Source organism: Coregonus clupeaformis, chromosome 40, assembly GCF_020615455.1.
Source record: "Coregonus clupeaformis isolate EN_2021a chromosome 40, ASM2061545v1, whole genome shotgun sequence".
NCBI lineage: Eukaryota > Metazoa > Chordata > Actinopteri > Salmoniformes > Salmonidae > Coregonus > Coregonus clupeaformis.
The window spans coordinates 21,637,344-21,655,460 of record NC_059231.1 but is presented as its reverse complement, the minus strand read 5'-3'; the positions used below and the strand labels follow the sequence as shown (position 1 = coordinate 21,655,460).

The following is an 18,117-nucleotide window of genomic DNA, read 5'->3' as shown; positions in this document are numbered from 1 at the left end:
ATTATGATGAGGGAGAAGGTATAGACAACACTGGCTGAATCCCATAATGTTATCTAAGTGTGATCGGTCTGCACTCAAAAAGATAAAGCTTACTTCATTTTTATTTATTTTTTACTGCATCATATGTTTCAACTTTGCAGCCTTCTTCAGTGTGTAGGTACAAATCTTTTTCATTCATAACAGCATTAGCTAGCATTAGCTAACTGTGTTAGCAGAATGGAAAGCCCTGTGGAGTAGTAACATAACAACACACAGGCCAAGAGAGAGGAGCTAGGAGCTGTCAGCTAGGACCACACAAGAAGAGACATCACATCATTAGACAAAAACACAATCATAAAGAGCACACACTACACTCCCACTACACTGCACTGCAGCTAGCACAACAGCACAAGCTAACGCAATAGAGCAACAAGCTAGCATTACAACAGTGCACATTAAAAGCTGCCTGCCTAAATAAAAGCTAACAGAATGAAAGCACTTCACACTAAAATGCAGCAATAGAAATCAGCAAACTCCATGACAACAACAGCTGACAGCTCCAAACAGCCTTCATCCCATTTCTCCTGAGTGGCGCAGTGGTCTAAGGCGCCGCATCGCAGTGCTAACTGTGCCACTAGAGATCCTGGTTCGAATCCAGGCTCTGTCGCAGCCGGCCGCGACCGGGAGACACATGGACGGCGCACAATTGGCCCAGCGTCGTCCAGGGTAGGGGAGGGAATGGCCGGCAGGGATGTAGCTCAGTTGATAGAGCATGGCGTTTGCAACGCCAGGGTTGTGGGTTCGATTCCCACGGGGGGCCAGTATAAAAAAAAAAAAAATGTATTCACTAACTGTAAGTCGCTCTGGATAAGAGCGTCTGCTAAATGACTAAAATGTAAATGTAAATTTCCTAGACAACTTCAAAATAAGGTTGTTGTTTTTTTACAACTGCCAAATTCAATCTACACTAGTGGTCTAGATACTGTAGTTACTGTACCACCAACTGAACTTTGCTCTTCCCGAAGTATCCCTGAAGTACACCCTCGTGTGCATTTTCCAGCAGGCCTATGGTCTCATGAGTCTTCTCAAGTATCCCTAGGGGTCCTAGTACCCCTGGTTGGGAACCACTGACCTAGACAACAAAGAGCTTTCATTCTCTTTCTACCATGATACAGGCCAGGAACAGAACGATCCTAAAAATAAAGCAGTCCTTTTTATGTGTTCCTGGTGCAGACATGGAGAGCATTCTCTATTTCCTGTTTTGACTGCGTTATGAAAAGCCACATATTTAAATGAGAATATCTGCCGGTGTCTGATAACATTCATGTCTAGTGGTGTAAAACACATCCCCTGGCGCTGTCACTGTGGCGCTCACATCACATTATACTCAGACACACACACGCACACACAGACACACAGACACACACACTTTACCCTACATCAGCTCAGTGATGAGAAGATAAACTAGACTTCCTTCAGATGTATCATTTAGATAACTAATTAAATTAATCACTTATTAAATTACTAATTAACTTAACCTGAGTGATATGACCGCAACACGATATGCGTATTCATGCGTGAATTCATGCACGCGCATGTGTGTGTATGTTTGCTCTTCTATCTGTGTGTGTGTGTGTGTGTGTCAGAGATATGACTAATGCATTTGCCTTACACGGTGGTGTGAGCATGGATGAAGACATTAGAGACATGAAGGACAGAGAATACTGAGTCTGTCTCAGGTTGATGACGCATACAGCTGGCAGTAGAAAAACAGGTTAGCACTGATATGATGACACTTTCGCTCTCCCTCCCTCTCCCTTTATATCTCTCTCTCCTTCTCCCCATCTGTCTCTCTCTCGCTCTGTCTGTCTTTCTCTCTCCCTCTTCCCCATTCTCTCTCCCTACCTCTCTCTCATCTCTCTCTCTCCCTCTGCCCTTCTTTCTCTCTCGCGCTCTCATTTTCTTTCTATCTATCTATCTATCTATCTATCTATCTATCTATCTATCTATCTATCTATCTCTATCTATCTATATCTCTCTCTGTCGATAGCTAGATAAAGAGTGAGTGGACACTGGAGAAAGATAGAATGAAACAGTAAGAGTGACCTGGGTATGAGATCATAGCGTATTACACAAACACAGACAGACAGGATGTGCTGTTGCCTTGTGGTCCTGCCATGAGTTTGGAAGTGGTGACATCAGCCCGTTGAGAGGTGTCGTGATGCATGAAGGCTAACAAGGGTGTCAGCCCTGGGGAACAGTTGGCACCAAACACCTGGGACTTAACAAGCCATGGGCCGAACAGACTACTGCTAACTGTTAACCCTCTTCTGCTTATCAAATATCAACTGACATCTATTGTATTTAATCCATTACTGAACCAATACTGGCACCTCATAGGGATAACTGTACCAACACAACTTTAAGGATCAACCACTGATATTCAGCAACTCTTGGAAAAAGAATGGAGGTGTTTCTAATATCATTGAAAACTAATGTGTTTCTCACTCAACACAGTCACCTGTTAGCTGTAGGTCCAAGTCTTACCTGAGGTTTAAGGAGGTGAGTGACTGTAGGCTGATAATGGTGTCAGGAATAGTTTTGATACAGTTGTGATAGAGGTTCAGCGATTCCAAGGCGACCAGGTGACACACCTCCGAGGGGACCTCCGCCAAACGATTCCTCGACAGGTCTGACGAGAGAGGGAAAGAGGGAGAGAGAGCGAGAGAGAGAGAGAGAGAGAGAGAGAGAGAGAGAGAGAGAGAGAGAGAGAGAGAGAAATAGGAAGAAGAGACAGATATCACCTGCAGTTGAATACTAGTGCCACTAGGTGTCTCTCTCCCAAGCTCAGTACCTCCATACAACCAGTTTAGCAACAGGGAGATAATAGCTTTAGAGGGGGACTGAGCTAAGCTGTCCAAGGCTACAGGTTAACACAATACTTCCTGTATTCTTGGCTACTGGCTCACAACAGCGAATAACAACAGTGATATCAGTTAGCTACTGTGTTCACTGTTCAGTGTTCACATTCGCTCCACTCCACTCCACTCCTGCCTATTGTTCCACAGTGATTTAGTGAATTCAACTGTGATGTCCTAAAGCGCTCACGTCTATATGGAAGCCTGTATGACGTCATGGACACCACAGTGGAAGGAAGTTCAGTTAAAAACAGCAACACTCAGAATCAAAATGCTACTCATAGTTGATCTTCCGTTCAAGCAAAACAGCTTCAGTGTGACTCAAACGCCTGCTAGCACTAGTAGTGCTGACTGGAAATAATGAGGACTGAGGCCTGAAAATAACATCACGATGTGTGTGAGTGTGCATGTGTGCTTATATGTGTGTAGTATGTGTGTATCACAGGAGGCTGCTGAGGAGGGAACGGCTCATAATAATGGCCGGAACGGAGCAAATGGAATGGCATCAAACACCTGGAAACTATGAGTTTGACGTACTTGATACCATTCCACTGATTCCGCTCCAGTCATTACCACGAGCCCATTCTCCCCAACTAAGGTGCCACCAACCTCCTGTGGTGTGTATTTATAAAGACAAATCACCCACAGTGAATGGTGTCACCGTGTCACGTAGCATCACATCATTACGACCACCTCCTATTACACTACTATCCTACACATCTAATGAGAGACAGCTCCTGTTACGCTACAACAACATTAAGGACATGGATGTTACCTGAGGGTACCTGGGTATGGCATGACAGACAAATTAAGGCTCAAACTGAGACACATATTAGGGGGTGGGGACGTGTGCATGTGTGTGTGTATGTGTTTGCAGGGCAGGCATTATGGGCTATACAACGGTCATGTGACGCGACACCTGATGATGACATGGCCTAGGGTCAATCCCCCCCCCCATAGACACACATACCCTAACACACACCACCACCCTTGTATATCAGAGCATCACCATGGTAACCACCCCACCCCACGACACATACACACAAACCATAGACAAAGGAGCATCAATGTAAACATATTTATACACATATTAGGCCTAACACACCTGCGTATGTTTGTGCATGTGTGACGTTCCATGCAAGGAGACAACCATGTGACTGTGACATCCTGCACCTCGCACTGCAATGCCCTCTAGGTAATTAACGTTCAGATAGCGTCCATGACAACCCTCCTGTCAGACACACACACACTAGTAGACATACATACATACATACATACATACATACATACATACATACACACACACACACACACATTAATGTTAATCTCTGTACTACTCTTCTGGAGCAGTGAGTCCATTCCCCTCCCCGACCTCAGCTACACCAGACTGAAGTGTTTCCAGAAAGCAGACTTTTACAGCTCTCTCTTTCTCCCTCTGCTCTAGCTCCCTCTCTCTTTCACAGCTCTCTGAAGACCTCATATTTCCACTGTACAGCAGCTGAACCGCATCTCCCTGAGAAACAGAGAACTAACAACCCCTCCACCCTCCCTCCTCATTTCCTACCTCCCACCTCCCTCTTTCTCGCTATCCATCGCATTCACAAGCTCTCCCTCATTTTCCCTCTCTCTCCATCTCTCCCTGCAGAGTTAGCCATCGAGCCTCACACACTCACTCAGCACATAGTCTAAATACATAGACGCACATAGGGGCCTAGTTAGTTTTAGACCTACAGTATATACTTACTTACGCAGACAGACCCACGCTAACACTCACACACAAATGTGTTTTGAAAGTGTGTGTGTAATGTCTGAAACACACAGAGGGCCATCAGTCAATGCACAGCATGCTGGAAACTCCCCCAGAACCAGTCCAGGAAATGAAGTGAAGGGAACAACAATCCCCATGGGATGGATTCACCCTTAACACCGTAGCTATACAATCACATGGGCAGACACGTATACATGTAGCCTACACAAACCCACGCAGACAAGTATCCTGGTTAGGCTCTGAGTGGCCTATAACTATGTGACTCTATAAAAGGTATAATACAAGGTATGTGATGGAGAGGAAGCAGTGTGTGTGTGGGCAGTAAACAGTGTCATTAAGAGTTATCAGAGACCAGACCTCTTTCACTAACATCTCCCTACAGAGAGCACTCAGAAACATATGTTGCTTTACATAATTTCCACTCCTCCTTTATGTGAAGAGAGAGAGAGAGAGAGAGAGAGAGAGAGAGAGAGAGAGAGAGAGAGAGAGATAAAGAGAGGGAGTTAGAGAGAGAGTGGAGTCTCTGTACTTCTGTGCGTGATTGTGTATCGTAGGTATGTGTTATCCAGCACACCCATAGGCATGGAACACATCTGTGTGTGGGAGAGGAGAGAAGACGGGAAGAGGGAGAGAGAGAAAAGAAAGAAGACAGAGGGCTGACTGTCTGCTGTATGCTACATTATCTGTGTCTACAGAACCACAGGCTCCATCTGCAGAGAGAGAGAGAGAGAGGGACGGAGAGAAAGACCGCACACACACAGCTGATGGTTGGAGGGGGAATGGAATGGGGGGAATAGAAGGAGAGGAGAAGCAGAAATGAGACAGACAGGTGGAGGTGGAGGGGTGGCGGTGTAGCTCAGTTGGTAGAGCATGGCGCTTGCAACGCCAGGGTTGTGGGTTTGTTTCCCACGGGGGGGGGCCAGTATGAAAATGTATGCACTCACTAACTGTAAGTCGCTCTGGATAAGAGCGTCTGCTAAATGACTAAAATGTAAAATGAGGTGGAGGTGGAGGGGTGAATCACTGTGCCTACAGCTGGTCTCCTAGTCTGACACCTGTGACCTAAATATATGTGGTTGGATGAGTTTGGGATCCATCGCCCCAAAACTTTCCCAGAGTCTGTTTGGAATAGGCTATTTCTTTCTCGACAAGCTGACCAGTAGAATAGGTACACTTTTCTACTATGGGGGATAGTAGATTGACATAGGCTAGTGATTTTGCTGTTCGTTACTGCTCTTGTTGGCTGAGGAAAAGTAAATGTGGACAGTTATTCTAACATCTTCAAAGTGCACATCAGAATTTGGTAAGATGGACTGCACATCATTGCATCCTTGACTTGCATGTTCTGTTAATATGAACTATCATAATCTAAATGTGATTTCTGTCATTCTGAGCACCGTGGGTGGATGCCCTAATCAGGTTATACACCCAAATTTACATTTACATTTTTGTCATTTAGCAGACGCTCTTATCCAGAGTTCATACATTTCATACTTTTTTCGTACTGGTCCCCCGTGGGAATCAAACCCACAACCCTGGTGTTGCAAGCGCCATGCTCTACCAACTGAGCCACAGGGGACCAAATGTCCGGTAAATGAAAATGCTGCCGGTCAAATGTCTGACACCACATTTTCCTAAAGGAAACCCTGACACACACACACAAAGCCTCTAGCAGCCTCTTGACCTGAAACACTTTATGATTAGTGTGTGTGGTGTGAGTGTATGTAGTAGGAGTACCATATGCCAACCCAAAATCAACAGAAAAAACATTCCCGTTCACACAAACACAATGCACATGCTCAAGGCCCAAGGGTGAGATGTGTCAGTATCCTACCCCACTGCCCTTCACATGACCCCATAGTGCTGGGAAACGCTCACGCACACACTCACACACAGGGGACTCTCCTATTTTAGCTGATTTTAACAGGCTGTATTCAGATCAGCGCAATGAAGACAATGCACAGTTGATATAAAGTGTGTACAGTCTGGGAGCCCTGAAATACCAAGTATTTACACCCTGTTTTTAAGAAAAGTTCTAGAGAAACTGCTATTGGGTCATGTTTTCAGCTTTGTTTTTCTTCTCTTTCATTCCCTTCTGAAAATAACAGGTGCCAACCTTCCACAGGTGCAAACGCTTAGTCAAAACTGACTCCTCTTACTCCTGCTTCCTTTCCAATGTTCTGTAGTACACTGAGGAGGGGATTTTACACGGTCAGCTTTGTGTCGTACATACAGTACGTACTGCGTACCTTTCTGAACATGAATACAGTAGTAACCTAGATAATGTTCACCTGAGTCCTGTGCAACTCTCGAAAACAGTTTAGCAGCTTAGCACTAACATTTCACATTACATTTTAGTCATTTAGCAGATGCTCTTATCCAGAGCATATGACAATTCTACAGATGAAACATTATGGAGTCTTAAAGGAGGCCTGGGTAAGGCAAAAATGTAAAAAAATATGCCAACTTTAATACATTATTCTCAATTATGCTTTTAGATACAAATGTCAAATATACAGTACACTATATATACAAAAGTATGTGGACACCCTTCAAATTAGTAGATTTGGCTATTTCAGCCACACCCGTTGCTGACAGGTGTATATATCGAGCACACAACCATGCAATCTCCATAGACAAACATTGGCAGTAGAATGGCCTTACTGAAGAGCTCAGTGACTTTCAACGTGGCACCGTCATAGGATGCCACCTTTCCAACAAGTCAGTTAGTCAAATTTCTGCCCTGCTAGAGCTGCCCCAGTCAACTGTAAGTGCTGTTATTGTGAAGTGGAAATGTCTAGGAGCAACAATGTCTCAGCCGCGAAGTGGTAGGCCACACAAGCTCACAGAATGGGACCGCCGAGTGCTAAAGCAAGTAGCGCGTAAAATCGTCTGTCCTCGGTTGCAACACTTGCAACGGGTGTGGCTGAAATAGCAGAATCCACTAATTTGAAGGGGTGTCCACATACTTTTGTATATATAGTGTAGCTCCATTCTTGTGTATTTTATTTTATTCCTCTTGTGTTACTATTTTATTTTTAAACTCCGCATTGTTGGGAAGGGCTTGTAAGTAAGCATTTCACAGTAAAATCTACACCAGTTTTACTTGGCGCAGGTGACAAATAAAATTTGATTTGATTATTTTTCTATGAGCTCTTGACATCAATCTAGATTTTGTATCCCTGGTTCTCTCTTCCCTTTATCCAAACACCACCAGCTGAATTGTTCAACTGACAGCCAACAGATACAGACACCAGCGTTGCTGAATAGAGTCTGGCTCTTCATTGTTGGACAGATATAGTGGTGCAAGCCCGTGCGCACACGCACACGCACACACACACACACACACACACACACACACACACACACACACACACACACACACACACACACACACACACACACACACACACACACACACACACACACACACAGTGCCAACACAATGGATATGAAGGTAGCCCAGATGGCATGGCTTATCATTTTAATCCCTGGCATACAGCATATTGACAGAGCTGCAACTGCTGCTGCTGCTGCTACTGGGGCACAGGGCTGTATGTGTGTGCGTGTGTGCGTATGTGTGTATGTGTGTGTCTGCATGCATGCGTGTGTGTGTCTGCGTGCATGCATGTGCATTTCTGATAAAAGGTTAGACACAGGGGAACTCTCTCACTGTATGGTGCAAGACCCTGTCATTTGGACCTTGTTTACACCCCCACCCCAGACGGGCCAACTAGTCATTCGGGCACAACCATGTATTTGGTGAGACTTCACATAATACATTAAATAGTTTGTCTAACTGTAGCTCAATTGGTAGAGCATGGCGCTTGTAACGCCAGGGTAGTGGGTTCGATCCCCGGGACCACCCATACGTAAAAATGTATGCGCACATGACTGTAAGTCGCTTTGGATAAAAACGTCTGCTAAATGGCATATTATTATTATTATTATTATTATTATTATTATTATTACTACATGACCTCCGTGGATTGAACAGCATGACATACAGACGGTATGAAAGGGCAGCATTCATGATGTCACTGACTGTACTCTGCTTGTGTCAACTAACCTCAATCATAAACATAGCATTCCACCTACAGTAACTAAAATATTCTCCAAACTCCTCAACACTACTACAACCTACTAACATTATGACTGCAGCCTGAGGGCCTACCTCACCAACACAGTGTGACAAGCCTCAACCACCTGCAAATATCTCCCACCTCCAACCTTTATACTTCTCCAGAAGGTCTCAAAATCTATGTTTACACTATCTTAGAAGGCTTAGGACTGAGTCACGGTCCCCCTACTCTACTGAAAATGTTAACAGTTTATGGCATACGCTTCCCCTCACATCAGTTCCACCACTTTCTGTTACTGAGACAAAATGGCCGCCATAGACACATCAAACAATGTCTAGAGCCTAGGTTCCTTAAATAGGCCTGTCAGCTGGCTCCAGTGTCTTAACAGGCAGAGAAAGTGAGTTTACGTTACACTCCGCCGTTCATGTGGTGCCAGTCCACTAGTCTGGACTAGTGGCGGCACAGGGGCACAGGTTAGCTAACAGCTCGCTGGTAAACAAAGGTAGCATTGAGCTGGTTGTCATGGCAGCAGAAAGGGCTGAGGCCTTAGACGTTTTGAATCCTGGTCCCTGATAAGGGGTATTCCTGAGAATGTTTACCAAGGACTGATGTGTGTTATGGAGAGTTACCGAGGTGTTCTGAGAAGTTATGGATAAGACAGGTCTTCCTCCTCTCTGACTTGGCTGTGTCTTCATACAGAGGTATGAGTTCATTATCAGTTCCAGTATGCACTCAAGACATCTCTCAGAGGCAGGGTTAGCCACCCAGACAGGTACAGACAGGAACCTGTATCCAGACCCATGGGTCTCCTCCTACAGTGTGTCCTGTTGGACAGACCTCCCAGGGTTTTCCCATCATGAGGCCAGCTTCCAAGGAAACTCTACAGCGTTCCTGCTGTCACCTCTGGGAACTGATCCTGCCAAATGAACACTTCCTGAAACATGACACTTTTATCAAACCACAGGAAAGTTTAACAGGACTGGGGAATGAGAGAAAAACTGTTCATCTGTTCACTAGTAGACCCCACGCACTCATGCACAAACAAAACACACACACACAAAAACACACACACGTGCAGTTATACCCAGTGGTGGAAAAAGTACCCAGTTGTCATACTTGAGTAAAAGTAGATTAATAGAAAGTTACTCAAGTAAAAGTGAAAGTCACCAAGTAAAATACTACTTGAGTAAAAGTCTAAAAGTATTTGGTTTTAAATATACTTACGTATCAAAAGTAAATGTAATTGCTAAAATATACTTAAGTATCAAAAGTAGAAGTAAAAGTATAAAATCATTTCAAATTCCTTTTACCATTTTCTTGTTTTTAAAATGTACGGTTAGCCAGGGGCACACTCCAACACTCAGAAATTATTTACAAAAGATGCATTTGTGTTTAGTGAGTCCGCCAGACCATAGGCAGTAGGGATGACCACGTGTTATCTTGATAAGTGCGTGAATTTCACAATTTCACATTCAAAATGTGACGAGTACTTTGGGTTGACAGGGAAAATGTATGCAGTAAAAAGTACAATATTTTCTTTAGGAATGTAGTGAAGTAAAAGTAAAAGTTGTCAAAAATATTAATAGTAAAGTAAAGTACAGATACCCCAAAAAACGACTTATGTAGTACTTTACAGTATTTTTACTTAAGGACTTTACACCACAGGTTACACCCCCGTTACCCTGCAACATCAACTCTCCACCACATGACATGAGTGTGTCCTCAGACCAATCACCTGACAGAGTGTGTGACTGAAACAGGAAGACATATGGGACGTGTCCATCCATCAGTGACACTGATCTCTGCTTGTCACGAAGGAAGGATGCTCCAATGAAACAGCCCAAAAAATGACTGTAATCTAATGATTTCTAGTGGTTATTCTGCTCAGCTGGTAGAGCACGGCGCTTGTAACGCCAAGGTAGTGGGTTCGATCCCCGGGACCACCCATACACAAAAAAATGTATGCACGCATGACTGTAAGTCGCTTTGGATAAAAGCGTCTGCTAAATGGCATATTATATTATATTATATTATTAATTGATTCCCTGTTGATGTGCAGAATTATTATTGTTAATAAAATGCTATCCAGCAAGAGAACATCTGGCACCAATAACCATCTTAAGAGTGTTAACATATACACTACCAGTCAAAAGTTTGGACACACATACTCATTCAAGGGTTTTTCTTTATTTTGACTATTTTCTAAATTTCTACGTTGTAGAATAATAGTGAAGACATCAAAACTATCTAACACATATGGAATCATGTAGTAACCAAAGAAGTGTTAAACAAATCCAAATATATTTTATATTTGAGATTCTTCAAATAGCCACCCTTTGAGTGTGTCTGTGAAGAGTCTTTGAAGAGTGTGCAAAGCTGTCATCAAGGCAAAGGGTGGCTATTTGAAGAATCTCAAATATAAAATACATTTGGATTTGTTTAACACTTTTTTGGTTACTACATGATTCCATATGTGTTATTTCATAGTTTTGATGTCTTCACTATTATTCTACAATGTAGAAAATAGTACAAATAAAGAAAAACCCTGGAATGAGTAGGTGTGTCCAAACTTTTGACAGGTACTGTATATCCAGCCTAACAGATTTCACAGCATTCTAAATCACTGCTGATCTCAAATTCCTCTGCTTGAGTGCCTACTCACTTACACACACTGTTTTCTGTTTCTCCTCTCTCTCACACACACACACACACACACACACACACACACACACACACACACACACACTCACAGGTCGGGGCATGTTCATGTGAGTCCCACTCCAGTCTAGTAGAGGAACAGGCTGGTCATTGAGATCCGCTCAAAGGTTAACATTATCTCCACCGTGGGTACACTGTGGCCCTCATACTGGACTCACTAAGGGATATGGAGAATCAGCAGCTCAGACACACACACACACACACACTCAGATAGACACCGTATACACAAACACTGCATTCATGAACATAGCTATTCCCACTAACCTGATAACATTCGTAAACACACAGTCACATAATGTGCGTACAAAAACACACACAGTTTCTGTGATGTAGAATAATACAGCTATCGTTTACAGTACCCACTGGGCACACACTGGTTGAATCAACGTTGATTCCATGTCATTTCAATTAAATGACTTTGAACCAACGTGGAATAGACGTTGAATTGACGTCTGTGCCCAATGGGTATGCACCAATGTACACATGTGTATGACTACTCCCATCAGGGCCGTCCAGTGGGACCCAGCTCTAAAACTCCCTGTACTGCTGTTCTGTTTAACTGCTCTGTTCCAGCTGCATCCTCAGTCCCTGCAGGAAGAGGCCTCTAGCTCTAGCTCTAATGACAGGGTCTGTGCCACACACATGCACGCGCACACAGACACACACGCATGGAGACACTAACACACACACTTCAGGTTCACAAACATGTGCACAAATACACACACACACCACAGTGATATAAAAAGCCTATCCTGAGAACCATTGTAGTCACACAGTACACTGCATGCAGCAGTACAGTCTGAGGGAACCATCTCATTATGAAATTGCCAGAGAAGCAGAGGTCTAACTCACTGAACTGTAAGACAGCTAAGTTCAAGAAGCCTTAGCCAAGCTCCATAGCCCCTAGCAGTCACACATCAAAACCAGTGGCCCCACCAACATCTCCTTGTCAATCAACAACACAACACTGTTCTTTAGGGAACCCATAGGGACTAGGTTCTAGGGCTGACTTACTTACTGACTGGTTTGGTTCATCATCAGAGTGTGACAGACCTATGGAAAGTACACTACCAGGCCAAGAAGGGAAGAAAGAGAGGGAGAGAATATACTGTATGTTAACGAGTGAAGAAGGATTAAAAGGCCTGCTGCTGTATGCGACTGTGACCCTAAATGAACGGCCCACAGGCACCGTGGCTAAAAGCACCCAGACGACCGACAGAGCGACCGCGCTGTGTTTCATTTCACACCAAGCGGTTTTTACTGACAGCAGCTGAAAGACTGCCTGCCTGCCTGGGACAATAACAGGCCAGTATGAGTCTGGAGTGAGCCAGCAGAAGGGTATGGGATAGGGTTCAGTAAACTGTACTGCACAGGGGGAGGGCTAGACCATTACCTCACCAATAGCTCACTTTGTAGTACACACTTCAAAGGGGTGTGAGGATTGAGCTGCTAGAAACTGGTAAGATGATATGATTAGTGTGACTTCAGTTACAACACAGGATGCCTACTGTGCGGTGGTGGTCTCTTGACTGTTTAAGTATGAATATATGTGATTAATCAGAATATACACTCACCAGCCAATTTATTAGGTACACCATCCCGTTCACGAAAATGGATAGCTCCTACAGACAGTGAGTCAGGTGGCAGTGGCTTGCTATATAAAGCAGGCAGAAAGGCATCGAGGCATTCTGTTACTGTTCGATTGAACATTAGAATGGACAAAACGAGTGACCTAAGCGACTTTGAGCGTGATATGATTGTCAGTGCCAGGCGAGCCGGATCCAGTATCTCAGAAATGGCCGCCCTCCTTGGCTTTTCACACACGACAGTGTCTAGGGTTTACCGAGAATGGTGCGACAAACAAAAAACATCCAGTCAGCGGCAGTCCTATGGGCGAAAACAGCACGTTGATTAGAGGTCGAAGGAAAATGGCAAGAATCATGCAAGCTAACAGGCGGGCCTCAAAACAGACAAATAACGGCGCATTACAACAGTGGCGTGCTTAACGGCATCTTGGAACGCACAACCCGTCGATCCTTGTCACAGATGGCTATTGCAGCAGACGACCACACCGGGTTCTACTCCTATCAGCTAAAAACAAGGAGGGAAAGGGGATACCTAGTCAGTTGTACAACTGAATGCATTCAACTGAAATGTGTCTTCCGCATTTAACCCCCCTCTGAATCAGAGAAGTGCGGGGGGCTGCCTTAAATCGACATACACATCATCCGCGTCCGGGGAACAGTGGGTTAACTGCCTTGCTCAGGGGCAGAATGACAGATTTTTACCTTGTCGGCTCGGGGATTCGATCCAGCAACCTTTCGGTTACTGGCCCAACTCGCCAGGCTACCTGCCACCCAAAGCGGCTCCAGTGGGCACGTGATCACCAATACTGGAAAATTGGGGAGTGGAAAAACATTGCCTGGCCTGACGAATGCTGTTGCGTCATGATGGCAGAGTCAGGATTTGGCGTAAGCAGCATGAGTCCATGTACCCATCCTGGCTGGTGTCAACAGTACAGGCTGGTGGCGGTGGTTTACTGGTGTGGGGAAGGTTTTGCTGGCACACGTTAGGTCCCTTGATACCAATTAAGCAACAAACGTTTCCGACGCCTTGTAGAATCCATGCCCCAAAGAATTTAGGCTGTTCTGGAGGCAAAGGGTGGTCCGATCCGGTACTAGATGGGTGTATCTAAGAAACTGTCTGGTGAGTGTACATGCCTCCTTGTGTGCAATCCTGTGTGTAGATGTTCATTGTACATTTTGCATCCCTTAAGATATTTTAAGTAGAAATTGTGCACCAATATTTTAAAAGCCTGTTATATTAAATGAAATGCCCTTTGATATAGACCACATTTTTTTTACGACTTCTAAGAAGATTTTAACACACTTAACCCCAAAATGTATTCATGTTTTCACCATCATTTTAAAGCCCTAGTTATGTTTTTGCTTTGACAAAGTCATTTCTGAAGATTGTGATTTATTTAGTGTGATTAGTAATTAATTTACTTTGGTCCCTCATTTGAAGGTCAACCCTGTTACGTGAACTGAACTCTCGTTTTAATATGATAAAACTGTTCATTTTAAAACATTTTCTTTCAAAAGAAACATTGAACATAATAGTCAAATCATAGTGTAAAACCAGGTGAGCTGGTTCTACTGTTACTCAAAGATGGATAGTCTAGATACAGTGGGGGGAAAAAGTATTTAGTCAGCCACCAATTGTGCAAGTTCTCCCACTTAAAAAGTGTAATTTTCATCATAGGTACACGTCAACTATGACAGACAAATTGAGAAGAAAAAAAATCCAGAAAATCACATTGTAGGATTTTTTATGAATTTATTTGCAAATTATGGTGGAAAATAAGTATTTGGTCACCTACAAACAAGCAAGATTTCTGGCTCTCACAGACCTGTAACTTCTTCTTTAAGAGGCTCCTCTGTCCTCCACTCGTTACCTGCATTAATGGCACCTGTTTGAACTTGTTATCAGTATAAAAGACACCTGTCCACAACCTCAAACAGTCACACTCCAAACTCCACTATGGCCAAGACCAAAGAGCTGTCAAAGGACACCAGAAACAAAATTGTAGACCTGCACCAGGCTGGGGAAGACTGAATCTGCAATAGGTAAGCAGCTTGGTTTGAAGAAATCAACTGTGGGAACAATTATTAGGAAATGGAAGACATACAAGACCACTGATAATCTCCCTCGATCTGGGGCTCCACGCAAGATCTCACCCCGTGGGGTCAAAATGATCACAAGAACAGTGAGCAAAAATCCCAGAACCACACGGGGGGACCTAGTGAATGACCTGCAGAGAGCTGGGACCAAAGTAACAAAGCCTACCATCAGTAACACACTACGCCGCCAGGGACTCAAATCCTGCAGTGCCCTGCTTAAGCCAGTACATGTCCAGGCCCGTCTGAAGTTTGCTAGAGTGCATTTGGATGATCCAGAAGAGGATTGGGAGAATGTCATATGGTCAGATGAAACCAAAATAGAACTTTTTGGTAAAAACTCAACTCGTCGTGTTTGGAGGACAAAGAATGCTGAGTTGCATCCAAAGAACACCATACCTACTGTGAAGCATGGTGGTGGAAACATCATGCTTTGGGGCTGTTTTTCTGCAAAGGGACCAGGACGACTGCTCCGTGTAAAGGAAAAAATGAATGGGGCCATGTATCGTGAGATTTTGAGTGAAAACCTCCTTCCATCAGCAAGGGCATTGAAGATGAAACGTGGCTGGGTCTTTCAGCATGACAATGATCCCAAACACACCGCCCGGGCAACGAAGGAGTGGGTTCGTAAGAAGCATTTCAAGGTCCTGGAGTGGCCTAGCCAGTCTCCAGATCTCAACCCCATAGAAAATCTTTGGAGGGAGTTGAAAGTCCATGTTGCCCAGCGACAGCCCCAAAACATCACTGCTCTAGAGGAGATCTGGATAGAGGAATGGGCCAAAATACCAGCAACAGTGTGTGAAAACCTTGTGAAGACTTACAGAAAACGTTTGACCTGTGTCATTGCCAACAAAGTATTGAGAAACTTTTGTTATTGACCAAATACTTATTTTCCACCATAATTTGCAAATAAATTCATTTAAAATCCTACAATGTGATTTTCTGGAGAAAAAAAATCTAATTTTGTCTGTCATAGTTGACATGTACCTATGATGAAAATTACAGGCCTCTCTCATCTTTTTAAGTGGGATAACTTTCACAATTGGGGGCTAACTAAATACTTTTTTTCCCCACTGTATGTTTGATAGTCTAGATATGTCCCGAGTGGCGCAGTGGTCTAAGGCACTGCATCACAGTGCTAGCTGTGGCACTAGAGATCCTGGTTTGAGTCCAGGCTCTGTCGCAGCCGGCCACGACCGGGAGACCCATGGGCGGCGCACAATTGGTCCAGCGTCATCCAAGGTAGGGGATGGTTTGGCCGGCAGGGACGTGGGTTTGTTTCCCACGGGGGGCCAGTATGAAAAAAAAAACAACCAAAAAAAACATGTATGCATTCACTAACTGTAAGTCGCTCTGGATAAGAGCGTCTGCTATATCACCTATATGTAAATGTAATTAAACACATTTGTTGAAGCTTGCATTAAATAGCCCCTCCCTGTTGCACACAACAAGCTTCCATTCCCCCTGTGACAAGAGGATAGCTGATTTAACATGAAAACCTCAACCCTGTTATGGTCAACCCTGTTACTTTAATGGTACTTACTACAGTCTTTTTTTACCCCTTGAGATGAGAAAACATGCTTTTTATGAAGTTGAACATGTGCACTTTATGACAGAATATTAAAATTAGGTGAAATTAATCGTTTTTTTGACCAAATTACACCACCCAACATATACTCTTTTCATGGAACGACCCTTATATGATGTGTAGGTGTATTGTATTTGTGCATGAGGCCCTATATGGGTAAAATATACAGATGGTGTGACACAGCTTATGGGAAAGGAGAGAGAGAAAGATCTATAGAGTGAGAAAAAGATAGATTGAAACACGGTGTACAGTCCTTGAACTGTGTGGGTGGACGTGCTTCTGTTAGCATCAACAAATATGCATGCATGCATCCGACCGACCGTACGTGTATGTGTGCGTGTGCGTACTCCCTGTAGTTGTAACCCATAGCGGATGCCCAGAGGAATGAGTCGTACTCCCACAAGAATTCTAAATGACCTGATTGCCAGCCACGGTCCATCTGCTGCGTCTCTTCTAAAAACACCACATACTGTAACTTAATAGACACCCTCTTTCTCTCTCTCATGTTCTCGTTCTCTCACACAATCTCTCTCTCGTACCACTATGATAGCAGCATGCTAGGAGCTGACCATGTTATGTAACAGAGCAATGTCAGAACACCCACACACACTCTCTTGTACACACACGCAGGCTCCCACACACTCTCTCGTACACTGTACATATACAGTGGGGCCTGAAATTATTGACACCCTTGATAAAGATGAGCAAAAATGACTGATTCAAATAAATAATTCAAATACTGAGCTATATTGTATGCTCCAAAACATTTGGGAAATTATACTAGTTTATACTAATACAATTGCTCAGAGAAAGATACTCTAAATATACACAAAAGTGTCAAATTAGTGGATTCGGCTATTTCAGCCACACCCGTTGCTGACAAGTGTATAAAATTGAGCACACAGCCATGCAATCTCCATAGACAAACATTGGCAGTAGAATGGCCTTACTGACGAGCTCAATAACTTTCAACATGGCACTGGTCAACTGTAAGTGCTGTTATTGTGAAGTGGAAAAGTCTAGGACCAGCAACGGCTCAGCCACGAAGTGGTAGGCCACACAAGCTCACAGAACGGGAACACTGAGTGCTGAAGCGCGTAGCGTCAGCACAATAACTGTTTGTCGGGAGCTTCATGAAATGGGTTTCCATGGCCGAGCAGCCGCACACAAGCCTAAGTTTACCAAGCGCAATGCCAAGCATCGGCTGGAGTGTTGTAAAGCTCGCCGCCATTGGACTCTTGTGCAGTGGAAACGCGTTCTCTGGAGTGATGAATCACGGTTCACCATCTGGCAGTCCGACGGACGAATCTGGATCTGCATAGTGCCAACAGTAAAGTTTGGTGGAGGAGGAATAATGGTCTGGGGCTGTTTTTCATGGTTCAGG

The 18,117-nt window shown here is 44.1% G+C and overlaps 1 protein-coding gene across 4 annotated transcripts in view; it reads right to left on the bottom strand.

Moving 5' to 3' along the window:
* The window catches only part of LOC121571746 (leucine-rich repeat and calponin homology domain-containing protein 1), a 98,929-nt gene that overhangs the window by 57,391 nt on the left and 23,421 nt on the right, over positions 1–18,117 (bottom strand). For all 4 annotated transcript variants that reach the window (XM_041883404.2, XM_041883405.2, XM_041883402.2 and 1 more), the window contains exon 2: positions 2,527–2,671. In XM_041883404.2, the coding sequence (XP_041739338.2) occupies positions 2,527–2,671 (145 nt within the window). The remainder of the gene's footprint in view (positions 1–2,526; positions 2,672–18,117) is intronic.